Genomic DNA, 20,525 nt, shown 5'->3' on the forward strand with positions numbered 1-20,525 from the left:
CAATTGTTTTGATTATAGTCTTAAGGTTTTTTTTTTTTTTTTTTTTTTTATCCAGTAATGTACACATCACAATATTCCTCAATTAAATGATTCCTGCCCATGGCATGTGCAAAATAAATGGGACGAGGCCTGGTTGAGTTGCGTTAGTAGCGTGTTGTCGCTATGCTCAAGAGACGCTGTTTTTTTGTTTTTTTTCTCCCCGGATTTAACAAGTAGAGCTTGCTGCAGCCTGCTGTAGACATCCAACCCCGCCTACATCCAAGTGTGACATCAGAAGTCATGCCCGTGCCCAATATGTCACCTCGTGGCTCCCTACTAAACACACTTCACCAGAAATCCCGCCCTGCAGGTAATTGCATTGGTTACAGTGACGGGTAGGTTTAGGGATCAGTGTTTGGTGTAGACAATCAGTACTGTGATTGACATGACCAATAAAATCTTAAGAATTGGCTTGCAGGGTGGCATGGGCCTGGTTTCTGACGTCCTACTTGGATGTGGACCGGGGTGGATGTCCACCACAGGCTGCAGCGAGACACTTCTCAGATTTAATGCGGTTAAGGTCAGGGGCGTGGCATTTCCAAAACGGTTGACCAGTCACAACACATTGATTCAGCTGACCAATTAGAGCACATTACACTTTTCGGAAGTAGGGGCTTCATAGAGACGTGAACTAAACAGAGCGCTCCTGACAGACTGAGAAGAGAGGTGTTGCAACATTGTCAAATATGTGAAAAATAAGGTGTTTTTTGAACATCCAAGCATAAAAACCTATTCTAGTAGACTAAAAAAAAAAAAAAAAAAATCAAGACTTTGTAAAGGGGCATAATAGGTCCTCCTTTAAAAAAATATTGTTTGGTTTGTTGTCTTAGAAGGAGAATAAATTGATTAATTACACAATTAAGTTGATTCGACTCAATTTTCCCCTTTTGTTTCCTTCATTCAGACTGAAGCAGGGGATGAAGATGAAAAGGAGGGTTTATTTCAGAGGAAGATTACAGTGTATGTTAATGTGACGTGAACATGATGTTAATCAAAGCAGCATTGTGGTGCCCACAAACCCTCTACCCCCTCCACACGGCCACATGCTGGCAGGCGTGACCCCTGCAGTCTCCATCGCTCTTTTCCCTCTCTCTCTGCACCTCTCTCATCTTTATCGGAGCCAAATCCAATCATGTAAACCCCTCCGCCTCCTGCTCTGTACTCTGACTAATGTCATTAATCTGAAGCGCATACATCCTGAAGGATTTGCTTTACACTTCCCTGTCGTTTGCTCTGCATCTCTGTCTGTATTTTTCTGCAGTTTCTCCATCTCTTGCTTTTCCTCCAGTCATAGTATATCCTTGTCTGCTTTGATAAGGCTACTATTTGCAGCCGCCCACTAAATATTTTACTGGGTGTTGTGATGTTTAGGATCATTGATTGACTCAGATCTTTGAAACCCACTGTATCTTCAAATGATCTCCGAATGCTACAAGATGGAATAAAATGAAGCGCAGGATTAGTCAAAAAAAAAAAAAAGACTAAATATTGTTTCTCATCTTGCTATGAGGTCTTAAGATCAAACATTTTGAAGCTTTTTTTGACAAAGCTTCATTTGATTTTCAAATTCTATCCAAAGCCTCACATGAACCTTACATGTAGTTGCAGACGTTTGCTGCCACAGGTTCAGTCTACACAGGTGTTGTTATACATACAAGGTCATCTCAGAACATTTTGAATGTACTTTTGAATAAAGCAGCTAAAGTGTTGTCTCCTCCAGAGCCCAACTGCTTCTCGATCATCTTGCTGCAAGCCTCTTCTTAATTACCCTTTCAAGATTTGATTATTCTTCTGTTAGAATTAGATAACAGCAGCTGTTTATAATGAAAACTGTGTAGCTTGGGACTTCTTTTTAAATAAAGAGCACATAAAGAACAAAGAAGAATGTCTTCGCTGCAAAAAAAAAAAAAAAAAGTCTTAATCTGTATTTTTGTCTTGTAAAAATATTTATTAACAAGATACACTGACGTGATATGTATATGAAATAATAAAAAAAATATATATATAATATTACAATAATTATGCAAATTTTAGTTATATGTATATATATCATATATATATATATATATATATATATATATATATATATATATATATATGATTCTGTAATTCATAATAATGATAATAATTCATAAAACTTTCAAAAAATTATGACTTAGCATCTCATTATACTGAAAGAATTTCCCATAATAATGTCATAGCCTCTCATAATTATGTGGGGAAACATTCTAGCTTTGTATCTCTTAATGATAAACTTTCTCGTAATGACTAAGTTTATCATTATTATGAAAATTCCTCATTTTTTTGTGGGAGATTCTCATTTTTCATTATTACATCTACGTTGCTCATTATTATAAGAAATTAAGTTATTACATGAAAGTTAATTATGAGATATTAAGTTAATATTAGAAGTTTCTCTTTATTATAAAATGTTAAGTTGTTATCTGAAGGTTTTTATGAGACTCAGTAATTATTATGTGAAAGTTTATCATTGTTATGAATTGTTAATATATATCCATTCTTTTGGGCAAATCATTTAAATGAGAAAATGAACTTAATGTATTTTGATGTAGGACTATTTAGAAAAACATACTGATGAATAAAATATTTTGCAGCGTTTGTCTGTGGGTGTGTTTGGATAGAAAACCTAAAAAGGATCCTTTGTGCCATGCATTATTTTTGTGTGTGGGCAGCTCAAGCTCTGACCAGGCACGCCGTCACACCCGTCCAGATTTAGGTGCTTCTCTATTGTGAGTTCACAGTACAGAATGCCACTTTTCTTTCAGGAACAAAGGGAGGATGTGGCCAGTTCCCTACAGCTGTCGGGCACAGACCTCCACCCGAGCCGGACTGATCTGGTGTCAGTTGTGTGTCTCATTGGCCTCTCTGGCTGACTCATGTCATGGCTGGAGAGCAAACGGAGGGTGTGTGTTATTGCAGAGTGACAATGTGTAGCTCATTGATATGGCAGGGGATTTGTATAGAAAGCTCTGAGATGGTTTGTTTGAGAGGTTTGTTTGTCTCCCTGTGTTTGGTGGAGTAATTTGCATTCAATTCAAAGTGGCTTCACAAAATATTTAGACAGTTCAGCCACACTTTAAAATGGATAAATAGCATTAAAGGGGACATAATATGCCCCTTTTCACAAGATGTAATTTAAGTCTCTGGTGACACCAGAAAGTGTCTGTGAAGTTTCAGCTCAAAATACCCCACAGATCATTTATTATAGCTTGTCAAATTTGCCCCATTTGGGTGTGAGCAAAAACACAGCGTTTTTGTGTGTCCCTTTAAATGCAAATGAGCTGCTGCTCCCGGCCCACTTTCCAGAAGAGGGCGGAGCTTTAACAGCTCATGCTTCGGTTGCTCAACAACAACAAAGCAGGAGAATCTCAATCAGCAAAAATGACGATAGTCAGTAACAGTGTTCATAAGAACTACTTTTTATGAGTAATTATAGCATGAAAACAACATGAATGAACATCAGAGGGTATGTTGAAAGATATAGTACAGCTGAAATGTATCATCTCTCATGTGAATGCCCAAGTTTTTAACTGCGGAAAGACATCAATAAAGCAGCTCATTAGTTATTGTTTCATTACTTTGCTTTTTCATTCAATGTTTAAAACAGAAAATGTATTTTAAACCTAAAATAATGGAGAATGTCACATATACTGTGTACCTAACTTTATACTGTATGTTATGCAAGCTTGTTTCTGCCATGAAATAAAAAATAGGTAACTTTTTATCTTACAATTCTGACTTTTACCCACAATTGTGAATTTATTTGTGTTTGTCACAGTTCAGACTTTATATCTCAGAATTCTGAGAAAAAAAGTCAGAATTGTGAGTTATAAAATCGCAACTGTGGGGGGAAAAGTCAGAATGCGAGACCTTTTTTCTCAGAATTGTGAGATATAAACTTGCAGTTGTAAGTTATAAAGTACAAATTGTGAGATATAAACTGAAAATTCTGAAAAAAAGTCTGAATTGCCAGAAACTTGCAATTGCGAGAAAAGTCGCAATTACTTTTTTTCAATTATTATTCTGTGGTTGAAACAAGCTTCTATAGCAGGGGTCTCAAACTCAAATTGGCGGGGGGCCGTTTCTGTGATTGACACCTCATAGAAGGGCCATATTAACATTCAAGCGCAAGAAAGCGCAACATTTCAGAAAATTTACTTTCCTTTGCATTATTTCTCATTTACTTCAAATTTCATTAGGCCTACTAAAATATTTTTATACCTATACTATAAATATTTTATTTACCATACTAAATGTAAACAGCAGTGTCTCTCTCATTGTTACAGGGTGTAATATAATTATATAATACTATTACTAATATAATACTACTAATATAATACTTGCAATAGTCTGGCGCAACTTCTCACATCCAACAAGGTGCATGGAATAAAAAAATTAGTAATTTAGGAACAAAACCAGCAACACTTGCGGCGTGGAGGGGTCAGAAATAAACACAAAACTGGAGCTTTATATATCAACTTTATTTGTCAAAAAATAAAAATCTCTCATTGTTACATACATTATTAGTTTTTAACATTTAGTGAAAGTATTTTCCCTTACTTTATGTTAGCTTAAATAACATTAAAATCTTGCACTGAACAACACTGTACTGAACAAATACAATCCCTGAATACATTTGTACACTCTTCTGTTTCTTGAGAGACACCTGGCAGCGCTTGTGCTCACACAGCTGAGACACATTTGTCCAAGATGCCGTTTGAGCATCGGTAACGTTTAATGGTTGCCTCGGACGTGTTTCGGTGGTTTAAATCGACACTTGTGACTTAAAGTCGAGTGTTTTTACTGTAATTTAGGCAAGCGCACGCTCATAATGGATGCGACGCGGTTGAGAGTGCGGCTCATGGTTGCATCGCAAGGACAGACGCCACTGGAGCAAAAGCGCATTGGAAAGAAGGAGAATGCGGCGCGGACGCTTATGTGACGCAATATGTGAATGCCCCCATAGAACGGCGACTTTTTCTTTGCATATCAGACAGGTAGCAACTAGAGAATAATAATAATAATAATAATAATAATAGTTTAGCGGGCCGGATTGTTTTATTTTTGAGATCAGTTGCGGGCCGGGTAGAGGGGGAGGGCGGGCCGTAAATGGCCCGCGGGCCGGCAGTTTGAGACCACTGTTCTATAGTATGTTGATAGTATTTCATACTCAGCAGTACTTCCTTCCCTTTCCATATGTATCTTAGATTTCTTAAATGGATAGTTCAGCCAAAAATGAAAAATATGGAACATAGAAGATATTTTGAGAAATGTCTCCCTGTTTTTTTTTTCAATAGTCACTAAAACCATTTGGTTAGCAATATTCTTTAAAATATCCTCTTTTGTGTTTGGAAAGACATGACAGAACATTTGGATGAATTATCCCTGGATTTTTGATTGACAAAAGCCTACAGAACTATTTTACGCACCTCTATTCTTCATGTATTCTTCATTTTTGAAAGGTAGCCATTCACTGACAGCTCAAGCAGGTGGTCATACCACCTCTCGGTGTGAGGTTATATGGACCCAATCCTTCCTTGTCACATACATACACTTGCATACACACACATGCTCAGTGGTGAATGAAAATGTGTGGAGGTCTGTGTGTTAGATGGCATTCAGCAGGGGGTAGGAATCCCATCTCGGAGTGAAGTGGCCATATTTTCCAGAGACTGAATACACTGCTCACATTCACTCATGCAACCCTTCGAAATTCAGCTACTGTATTTTTTTTCTACCTCCTTACAATGATTTATGAGAGTATGTGTGAAGCTCATAGCCATTTTCTAGTGATGATTCAGCTTTTTCAAGCTGAACCGTTATTTCTGACTCTTAGAATAGAGTGAAAAGTTGTTTTTGATGAGTGTAAGTGTGTGTACATGTGGATGTAGTTCACTGGGGGTATAAAGAAACAACAGAACAACTCAAGTCTGGTTGAAAGGAATAGATCATTCAAAAATGAGTGCAGTTGATATGTTTAAAATGACCATATTCACACTAGTGCTGCATGAATGCATAAGCTTTCACAGGCTCTATACAGTGTTGCCTGGCATCCTAAATGAAGCATGTCATATTTCATACTAATGATCAGTGAGCTTTTATGAATGAAACATAAGTCATTTTATATTACCAATATCGCTTCTCTTACTCTAAACAAAGAGCCTCAGAATAAGTTTTGCACTGTGTTGTCTTTTCTCACTCATTTTCAATGGAGGAAACTAGCTTAAAGGGATAGTTCACCTAAGAATGAAACTTATCCCAAAATGACCGTGATTTTAACAGTAAAAGACTGTAAAAATGCTGCGGTGAAAAACTGTCAATTGGTTTACAGAAAGTTTCCGTACTATATACGGTGAAAAACTGTAATAGATCTAACGATACATTTAATGTAATTTTACGGTAAAATACCGTTAAATTCACAGTTTTTGGAAGTGAAAAATAACAATTCATCGTAAAATTTACAGTGAAAAACTGTAAATTGACATTCCCACAATTCCCTGCGTGACACTTCACATTTGATATATTTTCGTTGAAATAACTCTGTTTCTTCTTAGTTTTTCTCATTTTTTTTCTCATCAGTTATGTACATTAGGGTTTTATGTTACATCTAATGTTGTTAAATTAATGTTTATTGCATTTTTAAAATTTCATGCATGTTACCATGATGGTGTTTAATGTGTGTGTGAATGACACTGTGTGCACCTTCTATATGTTAGTGTTGTCCTCCTCAGCTTGTGGAAAATCTGCTTGTGATGAACTTTGATTCATCATGTGACTCTTATCACCACTGTGTTTGGTGACTGTCAGTGTATTATAAAGTTACAAAACAGATATTAGTACTTCATTAGGTTGGTAAATTAACATTATATCAGTTAATGAAATACGTTATTTTACCGTAAATTTAACAGATTTTTTTTAATGTTGCTACTGTATTTTTTACGGTAAAGTTCTGGCAACCACAGCTGCCGGTTTTTTACCGTAAATTTTACTGGGAAATATCCTCCCTCTTCCAAGCTGGGAGTGAATGGGGCTCGAGATTTTGAAGCCCAAAAAAGTCCATCCATCCATCATAAAATGAATCCACACGTCTCCAGGGTGTTAATAATAAAGGTATTCTAAAGTGAAGTGATGCATCTGTGTAAGAAAAATATCCATATTTATAACTTTATAAACTATAATCACTGGCTTCCGAAAGCGGCTGTACATGAGTCGAGTTCTGGCTGAAGAGTGAACTCTGACTCGGCGTATGACGTAGGATGTAGGAGTAGCATAAACTTAGGTAAGAGTAGATGCCTCTAGTGGTTCAAACAAATAAGGGCTGGGCAACAAACTCAAGCTCCTTTGACATTTCTCTTTGAAAATTCTCGTTTTAGACTTCTAATTTGTGACCTGTTTTTTGTTTTGCTCTATCCTCTGAGCTTCCACGTTTGTCAATACGTCAGAGTTCACTCTTTCGCCGGAACTCGACTCGCATACAGCCGTTACCGGAAGCCAGTGATTACAGTTCATAAAGTTATAAATATGGATATTTATCCACTTGTTCAGCTTTTTACCAAGCTCCGTGCAGTCTGGACTGAGAACAATTTACTTATTTTGACAGGGACTTCCTTTAACAAGACAAATACAGATACACAAACACTTACTGAATGCATATTCCTTTTCATTTTAAGTTCTCATGTTTGAGCTTTTTGGTGTAGAACATTTTGTTTCACAATTGGTGAATAGATAAAAGCAGATAGATATAACAGCAAGGCTTCAGTGGTTGACCTCTACTTGGCATTGCATGATTAATCAAACCCTGAGGTTTTTGGATTCCTACAGCTGAGGAAGGAAGTGTCTATGAATGACATTGTTGCGAAAGACACAAATCTTTCTGTAGGAAATAAAAATCAAAGATGAGATCTCTTAAATACCTAATACTGTAATGATTGAGATTTCTGCTTGAGTCACCTGATTCTTAAGTGTCACTATGTACTGAGATTTGTCAAGAGGACAATGAAATCAAAAAATCAAAAAAAGCTTTCTTATCTAAAATCAAAAAGCTTTCTTATCTGCATGATCTGAGCATTAATGATTAATGATTTTTTTTTTTTTTTTTTTTTTTTTTTAAGGTACATCTTAATGTAGTCAGGTGCTATAAAATAATTATATTTATAAAATATTTTATAATATAGTATATATTTAAGTATATAATTTAAATTAATTATTATTATTATTATTATTATTATTATTATTTTCTTGAATGGTTAGTTTACCACATGGTGCACATTTTTTACATAATCTTAATGTATGTAAGGAATCATAAGGAATTTTATATGAAACATCCGGGACAAAATTGATACCTACAAGAAAAAACAATGAGAATTCCATTATGTCTCCTGAGAAATAAAAGAGCAACCTCTGAGCAATAAAAATGTTCCTCTGGGTCACTTTGTGACACACAATAAATCCTTGAAGGAAGAATATGAGTTTGTAATTATTGCCTTTCTAATGTCTTCGCTCCTTAATTTAGCATCACATTAGCATGTGTCTGTTAGCAACATTGTAAAATCAGTGACATCCCTGTGACTGACATTGTATCACTCTACAACCATAAAAATGCTCTATAACCAACTATCAATCAAGCAGGAAAAGGAAAACAGGCAAATCCAGAAGACTGTGTAAAGGGATTTGTGGCCAATAGAAGCTGCAGCAAGCTCTGGAAAAGCATTAGTGTGTCTACTATGATCAAAAAAGAGATTCAATATGAATAAGAAAAAGGGATAAAAGATTATATGACTCCTATGGTTGTCTCGGGTTTAGCAGATGTCTTGATATTGAATGTGTAGGTGAGTGTGTGAGCTGTTCGTGATATTATTAGTTATCAGCACAACTTCAATATTTCTCTGTGGGTTGTAGATAAAACCGCCTGTCCTCATTCGACAGTGATTCTCACCGCTGACTAAGACTGAGTCTGATAAAAGACTGCAGAGAATTATGTCTTTTTTTTCCCTCTGACAGCAAATATAATGCAATTTAATGAAATAACATTATGGCTTTGTAATCTTGCAGATCTAAACAATAGTCAGCGGTTGAAACGTGTGACCTTTTCCCAGGCTTTTCCTGGTTCTTAATCATGTGGGTGTCTGGAGCGTATGAATGCCAAGCATCTGCCCAGCAAGCTCCCATTTTCCAAAGCCTCTGTATCCAGCCAGGCTGGTATGGAGCAACGTTTCATGCTGTTTTACATTTCCCTGGTAAATGCCAGCTTTATCTGGCGCACCTGGCACCACAGGAAGTACCAAATTGGGAATGGGGAGAGGATGCAAAGGAGAAATTATTTTACATGCAAGCAGTTGCCCTTCCTCTTTCTTGTATTCTCCTCCAACTTCTCCTCAGACAGTTAACTAGTGTACATAATCATATCTGTGAAAAACACATCTCTTAACCTTCCATTGGACTAATGAAGGCCTTTGAGAATCTGTGTTTGATTAAAAATGAAAACATAAATTAATTGTATAATGGATTTCTTGCTCACATGGGAGAATGTTTGTGGTAAATGTAATTGCTTTGAAAAAGCTTCCTTTGATTTATTATATGAGTCAATAGCTAAATCATTCACTCAATCGATTCAGTCAAACACACAGATTCATTTAAGAATGAAACATGTCTTTATGACTGAATTACTGAATCATTCACTCTACTGATTCAGTCAAAAATACAATTAATTCAGGAACGAAACATTTCTTTATGAATGATTCATTGCATCATTCATGAAACTGACTCATTTAGTTCATCCAACACTGATTCACTGACGAATTTTGTGAAAAAGCAATATCACACTCGTTTGTCTGGATATCAGCATGGCTATAATTAAAATGGCTTTAATTATCTGCGGCAGCCGATATTCGGAACGTCAACTCTCTTGCTCATATGATATTGTTTAATTCATTCGCTTTATGAATTTTCAGAAATGTAGTTGCATTTAACTAAAACACATCTGTTAACACCAGTTCCATATTTGAGTACATGTGTGTAAATGTGGACCATGTTTGTGTGATAGCAGATAATAAACATCGGTGAGTGGCAGGTGTATGAACGGACAGGGAAATTGATGAGCTCTTTTACTGATGCCCTGCGGCTGTAAATCTAACAGCTGGAGCTGTGGCCTACAAACAAAGGAGTCTTATCTACCATAAACCTCTTTCCCACTCCCTCTTTTATCTGTTCAGCTTTTTGCCCATCTACTTTTCCTTTTCTCATTCCCACATCCCTGCCTTTACCCTCTCTTTTCATTAAATATATCACATCCACTGTAACCTTTACGGATGGAAATGAATTTGCCATCTCGTTGAATTTCTGTCATTTCTAAAATTTGCGGGCTGGACTCTATCATGCTTCTGTGATGTGCCGCCCAGTCCTGCATGGTGTTTTGCTGTGCTTTCCCCTGGTGTCCCCTGGCCTGTAGATGACCACATCACCCTGTGACATGCTCATAAATTATTCTGAACACCTGCAGCTGCAGGCGTTGTGAATGAAGAAGCTCTTGCCTGCTCTCTCTGGGGAGGTCCATTATGCCTCCTCTACAAACACTTGCAGTAGTTTGTGGGATAGAAGCTCTGGTTAAAGGAATACCTCTGGTTCAATACAACAGTAGATTCTCAATCTACAGCATTTGTGTCATGATGTTAATTACTACTAGGGGTGGGCTATATGGCAAAAATATCATATCACGATTTTTTTTCAGGAAAATCACGATTCACGATTTTATCACGATTCTTCATGTTGTTTTTACTATTTTGCAAGTGACTGAGAATTACAGCCAAACTAGTTTCCCCGTTTTAAAAACAAAGCCTTACAAAATAATAAAATATAAAATAAAATAAAAAATGACATTTAGGCCAAAGTGGCGAAGATAAAAATCTTTGTCATTAAATATAACATTAGACTTCACTGTATAAATTATACATTGATTCTTAATAAAGCTAATGTATTAAAGTTCTCAGTCAAGAGCAGTGGATGATTTTCTCTTTAGGGATAGTTACCCCCCTAAAAAAAAAATCTGCCATAATTTACTCTGTCAAGTTGTTTTAAACCCTAATGAGTTTCTTGCTTCTGTTGAAAATAAAAGTTATTTTGAAGAATGTAACCAGACAGTTGGTGGTCCACAGTAACTGTTTTTCCTACCATGGAAGTCAATAGAGACCAGCAACTGTTTGGTTAACCCACATTCTCCAACATATTTTATTTTGTGTTCTGCACAAGAAAGAAATTAATACAGTTTTGAAACAACATTACTGTGAGTAAATAATGACAGAATTTTCATTTTTGGGTGAACTATCCCTTTAAAGGCTTAGTTCACCCAAAAATGAAAATTATGTCATTAATGACTCACCCTCATGTCGTTCCAAACCCGTAAGACCTCCGTTCATCTTCGGAACACAGTTTAAGATATTTTAGATTTAGTCCGAGAGCTTTCTGTCCCTCCATTGAAAATGTATGTACGGTAGACTGTCCATGTCCAGAAAGGTAATAAAAACATCATCAAAGTAGTCCATGTGACATCAGTGGGTTAGTTAGAATTTGTTGAAGCATCGAAAATACATTTTGGTCCAAAAATAACAAAAACGACGACTTTATTCAGCATTGTCTTCACTTCCGGAATCCTTTCCATTGAATTGATTCCATTGAAATTGATTCGATTGAATCCTTTCATCTGTCGGCGTTGGTAATGCACTTTTACGTCGCCTTGGTTGTTTTTGGCGATTAGGACATCCGCAACATTTTGAAGCATTGAAAATACATTTTGGTCCAAAAAGAACAAAAACTACGACTTTATTCAGCATTGTATTCTCTTCCGGGTCTGTTGTCAATCCACGTTCACAACTCCGCTTCTTCTTCTTCTTCTTTCCTGTTTTACGGCGGTTGGCATCCAGCTTATTGGTGCATTACCGCCCCCTTCTGCTCCGGAGTGTGGTTCACGACTCTGCAGTGACACTGCTGACGTAAGACGCTGCTGACGTGTTATCTGGTGCGCCCGAGCTTCGTTTACAGTCTGAGGGAGACGCACGCTGTATTCAAGCTATTCTACATTGTTTGTATTTTGGTATTGCTATATTTTTTAAAATGGTGCGTAAGTGTGCATGTCGCGGATGTACTAATTGCCAAAAACAACCACGGCGACGTAAAAGTGCATTACCAACGCCGATAGATGAAAGGATTCAATGGAATCAATTCAATGGAATCAATTCAATGGAAAGGATTACGGAAGAGAATACAATGCTGAATAAAGTCGTAGTTTTTGTTATTTTTGGACCAAAATGTATTTTCGATGCTTCAACAAATTCTAACTGACCCTCTGATGTCACATGGACTACTATGATGATGTTTTTATTACCTTTCTGGACATGGACAGTATACCGTACATACATTTTCAATGGAGGGACAGAAAGCTCTTGGACTAAATCTAAAATATCTTAAACTCTGTTCCGAAGATGAACGGAGGTCTTATGGGTTTGGAACGACATGAGGGTGAGTCATTAATGACACAATTTTCATTTTTGGGTGAACTAACCCTTTAAGGACAAGCGGCAGCATGGTTAATATTAGGCTGCTCTGTCACTTTAAAGACCTGCACGTATATCTAATATACAGCCACGTATCCAATTTTCTCAATGTTTACTTTCACTTTAGACATAACCAACTATGTTTATGTAAACTTTGTGTGTATTTGACAGTATTAGAGCAAATGTACTCTAAAGATAACTAAGTAATCAGGCGCTGTTTGACAGGCTTTTAGTGCCTGCACGCTTCGGGTGTATGCGTTCTGAAAAACGCATGTCAGAACAACGCATCAGCACGCGAAAGAAAAATTTAACCGGCAAGGCACATGAATTAATGAACTTTTGTGGATTGAAATGTCCTGCGAATATTACTCTACCGCTGCGTTAAAATGTGATGTGAATGTACGTCACAGTGAACAGTATGCTGAGACGGAGGCGCTGGAACTGCAACTGATAGAAAGCACCGTAGCACGATACTATGATATTTCTTCATAAGCAGGTCGTGGAGACATTTTAATCGTCCACGATCAAAAATCGTTATATCGCACACCCCTAATTACTACAAAAAATTATTTGAACTCCTCCCTCATTTTCTCAAACTTGCCTGTTCTCGGCCAGGCAAACTGTGAACCGGCTGTGCTTTTCCACAGACTTCAGGAATGAACAGTGACGTAATGCTGCTACGTGTTGTTTACCTTACTATAACCAGTCTAAAATCAAAGCATGTGTGTCTCAGTGCTTGTGCTGTTTTTCTGTTCACAGTACCAGGAGTGATTCTAGCGAACCGGCAGCTCGCATAAACTCCCGTTACACTCATCTGCCCTTTTTGGAAACTGAAACTGCTGATTCACTCGCCCTCTCACACGCTGGGATTTACAGGTTTATATAGTTAGATGCAAAGAGCAACGTAGTGCAATGTTATTACATTGCTCAACAAAACTGTTATAGACAGCAACAGCATTTCTTTGCCCCCTGTTAAAGTTTTTAGGGCTGGAGTTGAACCAATCTTTCCTGCCCGGAACCCCTTTTTCTGCAGTGGAAATGTGAGAACGGACACAGGCCGAGAACCCACACCAGAAGCTTGTTGGTGGAAAAGGGGTAACTTAGGTACTTAAAATGGAAGTGAAGGGGGACAATTTATGGATGATTTAAAACAAGAAATTTATATAAGTTAAGTTATAAGTTATATTAAACATTATTTGAGCTGTATAGATAATAACAACAAAAAAAAAAAACAGGATATATATATATATATATATATATATATATATATATATATATATATATATATATATATATATATATATATATATATATATATATATATATATATATATATATATATATATATAATATCCTTTTTTTTTTTACCTTGGATGCATGTAAACCTATTGCAGGAGACTTTCAAACCAAAACTATTTTTATTAATAATCCACATTATGATTCAAATGCTGTCGATCGAGTTTAACTTGTACTTAACCCAGAATTTTCTTTACGATTGTAATTTTACTGTTAAATACAGATGTGTTCACTTGTTTGGAATTTTAATATTCCTTCTTGCTTTCAAAATCAAATTGCTCTTGATTTCCCCAGAAAATTGGAGTTTACAGTGGCTAACCATGTGACAAACTGCATGTGGAATAAGTCTGAAATTACTTACTGCTATAGTATTCTATTAAATCAGAAGCTTGTATTTGGAAAGGCTGGTGGGAAAAAGACCACATGTGAGTGCATGCAGCATATGAATATCTTTTTCTGGTGTTTGAGGTCATGCAGTTTGTGGTGGCTTCATCTGTTGAATCCGAAGCAGTTTCTTGTGGTCTGTATTGATCTGTATTGACCTGGTCATTGCGGTTGCAGCTGTAGGCTAATTCAGCCCGCTGTTTCTTCCGTTGACATTTATATCGCCCTGTCTCATCTTTATCAAGTGGAGTCATAATGCAGGGCTTCAAATGGCTTTCATTTCCCTGAAATAAATCATATAAGATGGGTACCAGAACATATATACTTTGAAACACTGTAGTCAGAGAGAAACAGAGAGAGAGTGTTTTTTTTTTTTTTTTTTTTTTTTTTTTTTTTTTTTTTTTTTAAAGATTCTTTGTGAGAAGATATTAGTTTTGCAGTCAAATTAAATGACCTCGGGGGATGGTTACAGAAGATCATGGAAATTAAAAATATGAAAACAGAGATGCAATATAGCACTTCATCGTTTTGTATATATATCTTTTTTCCTTCATATCCGTGACCTCAGCAATTGTCAAACTGAATTTCAGTTCATTTGTCACATTGGTTTACAGTTTCAGACTGTGTACTTGTGTTTCTGTTGCTCTGTAGAGACTGAAAATCTGGAAGATGTAGAGGAGATGAGGGGTTTAAGGCTGTTACTTTAAAAAAAAATATCACTACTGAACCATTGATTCATAGTTCACCCAAAAATGAAAATTCTGTCATTATTTACTCACCGTCATGACTTTCTTTCTTCAGTGGAGCAAAAAAGAAAAAAAAAAAAAAAAAAATGTCAGCATTTATTTATTTATTACATCCATGTTGTTTTGGACCCCATTGACTTTCATCATATGCACAAAAATGTTTGAAGCAGAAGAAAGTCATACAAGTGAGTAAATGATGAAAATAACAAAGATCAATTGTAATTTTTGGTTAAACTGTCCTTTAAATATTCAGTTGCTATTCTATGCATCTATCCACTGTTCAACAAAATACAAGGACCAACAGTGGTACATGTTTGAAGTTGTCAGATGTAGAATATGTTTTTAATTAAATTTGTAACAATTTCATTTGAATGGGTGAGGAAAAAAGATTACTCTCACAGGTCACTGTAGCAATGTGTTGAAAATATAAGTTAGTTATATAAGTTCAGTTATTTTTGGACAGAAAAAAATAGCAAAAATTATACTTTTCGTACTATACTCTAAAGTACTAATATGCACCATTTATGGGTAGATAAAGCACAAAGTTGTGCCTTTAAGCTAAAGTACTTCTAAAGATAAAAAGTTTTGCACATATTATTTTTATTAATTTATTTTTTAATTTATAAGTATTCTTATCCACATTTTAATATTTCATGAAAAAATAAACATCATAATATATAATTTGCACATAACCTAATTAAAATTCATGAGCAAAACCAACATGACTGTGAAGCACCACTTTTTTAAACGACCTGTTTCTTTCTTCTTCCTGTGACCTTCTCCACAAAGATGTCTCTGGCACGCTGTGAAATCCATCAGTAAAATCAGCTTGTCTTCACTACTGCACCTCCCTAGAGTGTTTTGAATTATATTCCCTGGGAATACAGAATATTGATTCAGGAAATGGGCGTTTGACTCATCCCACGCATGTCCTGTTTTAGCTCTATTTAATGTCTTAAGTGCATGTAGGCTGCAGACATTAATTATGACCTGCAAAGGAAGTGTAAGAGGATGCTATCAGGATATCGAACATGAGTGCAAATCAAAACTTACATCTGTTCAAGACTACTGTCTAAATTATAAAGTTGTCTCCTTTGTGTTCATCTCTCTTTTAGGACCGTGGGGTAGGTGCATGGGCAGCGAGTGTGGTCCGGGAGGAAGTCAAAGCAGAGCAGTGTGGTGTGCCCACTCTGAGGGCTGGACCACGTTACACACCAACTGCCAGCAGTCAGAGCGGCCCAGCAACCAACAGAGCTGCTTCCGGGTGTGTGATTGGCACAAAGAGCTGTACGACTGGCAGCTAGGGGCCTGGAACCAATGTGTGCCGGTGTCTATGCGCAGTGCGGGCGTGCCAAGGCCAGCGGTATGCACTCGGGGCGAAGAGGGCATCCAGACGCGGGAAGTGGGCTGCGTGCACAAATCGGATGGCGTGCCTGCGGAAGATGCCATCTGCGAGTACTTTGAGCCCAAGCCACGGTTAGAGCAGGCCTGCCTTATCCCGTGCCCACGCGACTGTGTGGTATCCGAGTTCTCCCCATGGACGTCCTGCTCCAAGAGTTGTGGGATGGGCTTGCAGAATCGCTTGCGCTTGGTTCTAGCCCCACCGCTTTTTGGCGGTTCGGCTTGCCCCAACCTCACGGAGTTCCGCACATGCCAGCCAGGCCAATGTGAGGGCGAGGAAAGCCTGCACAGCCTGAGGGTGGGACCTTGGGGCCCTTGTACTATCACACCTATACGACAGTCACGGGAAACCAAAGAAGCCCGAGAGCCGAAACGAGAACGGAAAGCAAAACGGGACCGGCAAGCCAGGCAGGAGCGCCAGGGCAAGCGACGCAAGAACAAAGAGAAAAAGGAGTTAAAGGAAAACAAAGGAGAACGTGTGAGGGACAGGGTGAGGGAGAAGGGGAAGATGAGGGACCCTGAGACCCGAGAGCTCATCAAAAAGAAGAGGACGAGGAATCGTCAGAACCGCCAGGGGTTGAAGTTCTGGGACCTGCAGGTGGGATATCAGACCCGGGAGGTGACGTGTGTGCACCGAAGCGGAAGCACAGCCGAGCTCAGGTCAGCCTCTTCTTCTCCACCTCTTGTCTTCATGCAGTTTGGTTATGAAATTGTTATTCTTTTAGAGGCTTCATTCTGTGCAGGGAATTCGTTTAGGTTTGCTAATTTGCAGTGTAGTAGAAGCTATTGCAATCAACATTTTTTTTTTTCAATTGTTTTTAAAATGACATTTAGGTATTAACAAGATCTAAGTAACAATGGGTAACAATACAGCTTTTTCAGTTCAATTACGATTGCATTTTGAATTTATTTACTTCCAATTCATTTGGGTATATTTTAGCTACAGTGTCAATTTTGCTTATGTGTAAAAGAAATTCTCTCAGCTAATGCTTTAAGATGCACAAGAAACTTTTTTATTTGATACACTGCGAAAATCTTAATCGAAATATGGATAATAAAATTATCTTTTTTTATTTAGAAAAATATATACACTACTGTTTATTCCTGTAATGACAACTGAATTTTCAGCATCATTACTCCAGTCTTCAGTGTCACATGATTCTTCAGAAATCATTCTAATATGCTGATTTGGTGCTCAAGTAATAGTTTTATTATTATTACATGTTATAAAGTCAGAACTGCAAGAAAAAAAAGTCAGAATTGCGACTTTATATCTCGTAATATTGAGTTTATAAGATGCAATTGCGAGTTTATATCATGCCATTTTGACTTTATAACTCAGAATTGTTTATATATCGCAATTCTAATGCCAAAATTGTGTGATTAAAAACTCGCAATTGCGAGTAAAAGTCATAACTTTATATCACGCAATTCTGACTTTATAACTCACAATTCTGACTTTGTAACTTGCAGTTGCGAGTATAAATCTCGCAATTCTCAGAAAAAAGTCAGAATTGTGAGATAAAAAGACACAATTACCTTTTTTGTTTTTTAATATAGTGGTGGAAACAAGCTTTCAAAAGAAAAAGTAAAAAAAAATCTTAATGACCCCAAACTTTTGAATGTTAGTGTTTAAAAAATAGATCTGTTATTAAATGAAGTGCATCCTTTAAATTAAGTTCATGATTAATAAGAAAATCAATATTTTTACCTAGCTATAACAGAAATATATTAACACAAGGAAGAGAACATGCAATCAAGACATTTTTTTTTTTTCCATTTTAATGTTTGTTTGTTTTTTTAAGGGAGAACATAAGTACAGACTCATTGACCTTATCAAATTGGTGATATGTCATCACTGCCTCTTTCCCATCTCCAGTGTTTTCTTCTCTTCTCTCCTCATCGTGTGAAAGCTGGTCAGTCTTCTGTCCCTGTGCAAGCCCGCATTCACCAACGCATACTTTGCTCTTTTACACAGATACACACAAGGCAAAAGTACAAACAGACTTCATTCAAAGTGCAAGACACCACAGCACATGTATACTTAATTTTTAACACATGCACTCAAGTTGTTTGTTGGAATCTCCGCATTCCAGCTTTAGCTAGTTAACAAGATGCTTCACAGAAAGACAAGTAGCAACTTATAGATCCTGAGGGCTATTAATATTAACTTACTTGTGACATGTTTCTAAATGTATTCCTTGCTTTTATCTATTTATGTATGTTACACCCAATGCACTGCATGCCAACAATCTGAACTGTAATGCTTATTTAATCTGGCCCTTATGTTATTATTCCCTCTCTGTTGGGTTTTGTGGAGTATGATAGCTGGAATTTTAAACGGTTCTTGCAATGAAGTTTCCCTCGAGGAAGTTTCAGAGAGTCTGTCAGTAATAGACTAACTAGAGAGAGAAATCTCTCATTTATGGAGCATCCCTGTCATGTCAGTATGATGATCCAAGCCCATTGCCTTCCCATCATTCCATCACCCTAGTACTAACAGCCTGCCCGGAATGTAATTGCATCATTCTAAACCAAAGATTTAATGGTCATTTTCCTTCAGAAATGTCCCTCATCATTTTCCTATCAATTTTAAGCAATACAAGTAAGTGGTTTATGCAACCTATTATATGGCCTTTTTGCGGCAAGTGGTTTCCATTACGTTTTTCTCAGCCTGTCGTTGAGAATGTTTTATTGAAGTTTCATTTGATTCCGAAAGCTCACATATCTCCAATGTATGTCCTCATTCTGTCTCACATGGTGAACTTTTAATCTGCTTTAGTTGAAGAGGTATCGTCAAGTGATATCACTACAAGCAACTTTAGACTTTCAGAGCGGATTCAGCAAAGCAACATGTCCGTCAACACCCTCTTTGATTGTGTTTTGTGAACAGGCTTTTAGAGGCAAAAAAATTCTCTGTCATGCTTGTGTTAGGTTCCCCTGCTAGAGTCAGAATGGGGACGTGTCATATCTGCCTGTATTTGTTGGTATATGGGATTAGCGCAGGAAGATGGGAGAGAGATGCGCACTGTCCCGGGCGGATCAGTACATTAGAGCTACTCATTGACTTCACAGATGGCTGAAATCCCCAAAGAGGCTTAGCTGATTCTGATGACCGCATTAATGCAGCGTCCTGCCTCGGATCAAATGTATGGAATGGCAAGGTCAGGAACAAGAAAAGCAAAATCAGATATCATACTGTGGCAAATGTCAGTTAACCATAATTATTAGTTACTTGATTAGGCTCTTAATTATTGCTCTTGGAAAATATAGCAAATCTTTTCTTTTCTTTTCTTTTCTTTTCTTTTCTTTTCTTTTCTTTTCTTTTCTTTTCTTTTCTTTTCTTTTCTTTTCTTTTCTTTTCTTTTCTTTTCTTTTCTTTTCTTTTCTTTTCTTTTTCTTTTCATGGCCACAGTGTCATTTCCATCACATCTCAATTTATGTATTGGCTTTAATGCCAGTCTGTGGTGGAAATGATGATGGTGTAAATTGTTTTACAAGTGTTGTATATACCCTAAATGCACACAATTAAATATTTCACATTTGTTGCACAATTTGAAAACAAACTCAATTGGAAATAACACAATTTAACTTTTGATTAAAATAATAATAATAATAATAATAATAATAATATGTCATAATATGTGTAAAAGGTATACATATATAAAATATATAAATCATTTTCACACATTAAATATTGAACTTGTTTATTTCACTTTGTTTCTTTGTAATTGGTATTTATTTTATGTGTTATTATTTGTTAAATTATTTTAATATTGCTGATGGATTTTCATATTTTAAGTTTGAAAATGTGTCTGGAATAATGTAAAACAATAGAATAAATACATACATTTTAAAAAGTAAGAAAAATGGTAACACTTTACAATAAGATTCCATTAGTTAAGATATCTTAATTCATTATTCAATACACAGTATTTATTAATCTTTGTTAGTCTTACTGTATTTATTGAAAATACAATTGGTAATTTTTAGTTCATGTTAGATAAATGTTGAAATAATTTTTTAATAGTTTTATTTTCAATTCTGATTATGAATAAACTATGAAAACATGCATAACTTTACAGCCGTTTTT

The 20,525-nt window shown here is 36.5% G+C and overlaps 1 protein-coding gene across 1 annotated transcript in view; it reads left to right on the top strand.

Annotated features, from left to right (window-relative positions):
- Positions 1-20,525, top strand: part of thsd7aa (thrombospondin, type I, domain containing 7Aa) — a 138,885-nt gene that overhangs the window by 38,060 nt on the left and 80,300 nt on the right. The window contains 1 exon segment of the mRNA XM_048201520.1: positions 16,147-17,092. Coding sequence (XP_048057477.1) covers positions 16,147-17,092 — 946 coding nt within the window.

Source organism: Megalobrama amblycephala, linkage group LG9 (assembly GCF_018812025.1).
Source record: "Megalobrama amblycephala isolate DHTTF-2021 linkage group LG9, ASM1881202v1, whole genome shotgun sequence".
NCBI classification, from domain to species: Eukaryota; Metazoa; Chordata; class Actinopteri; order Cypriniformes; family Xenocyprididae; genus Megalobrama; species Megalobrama amblycephala.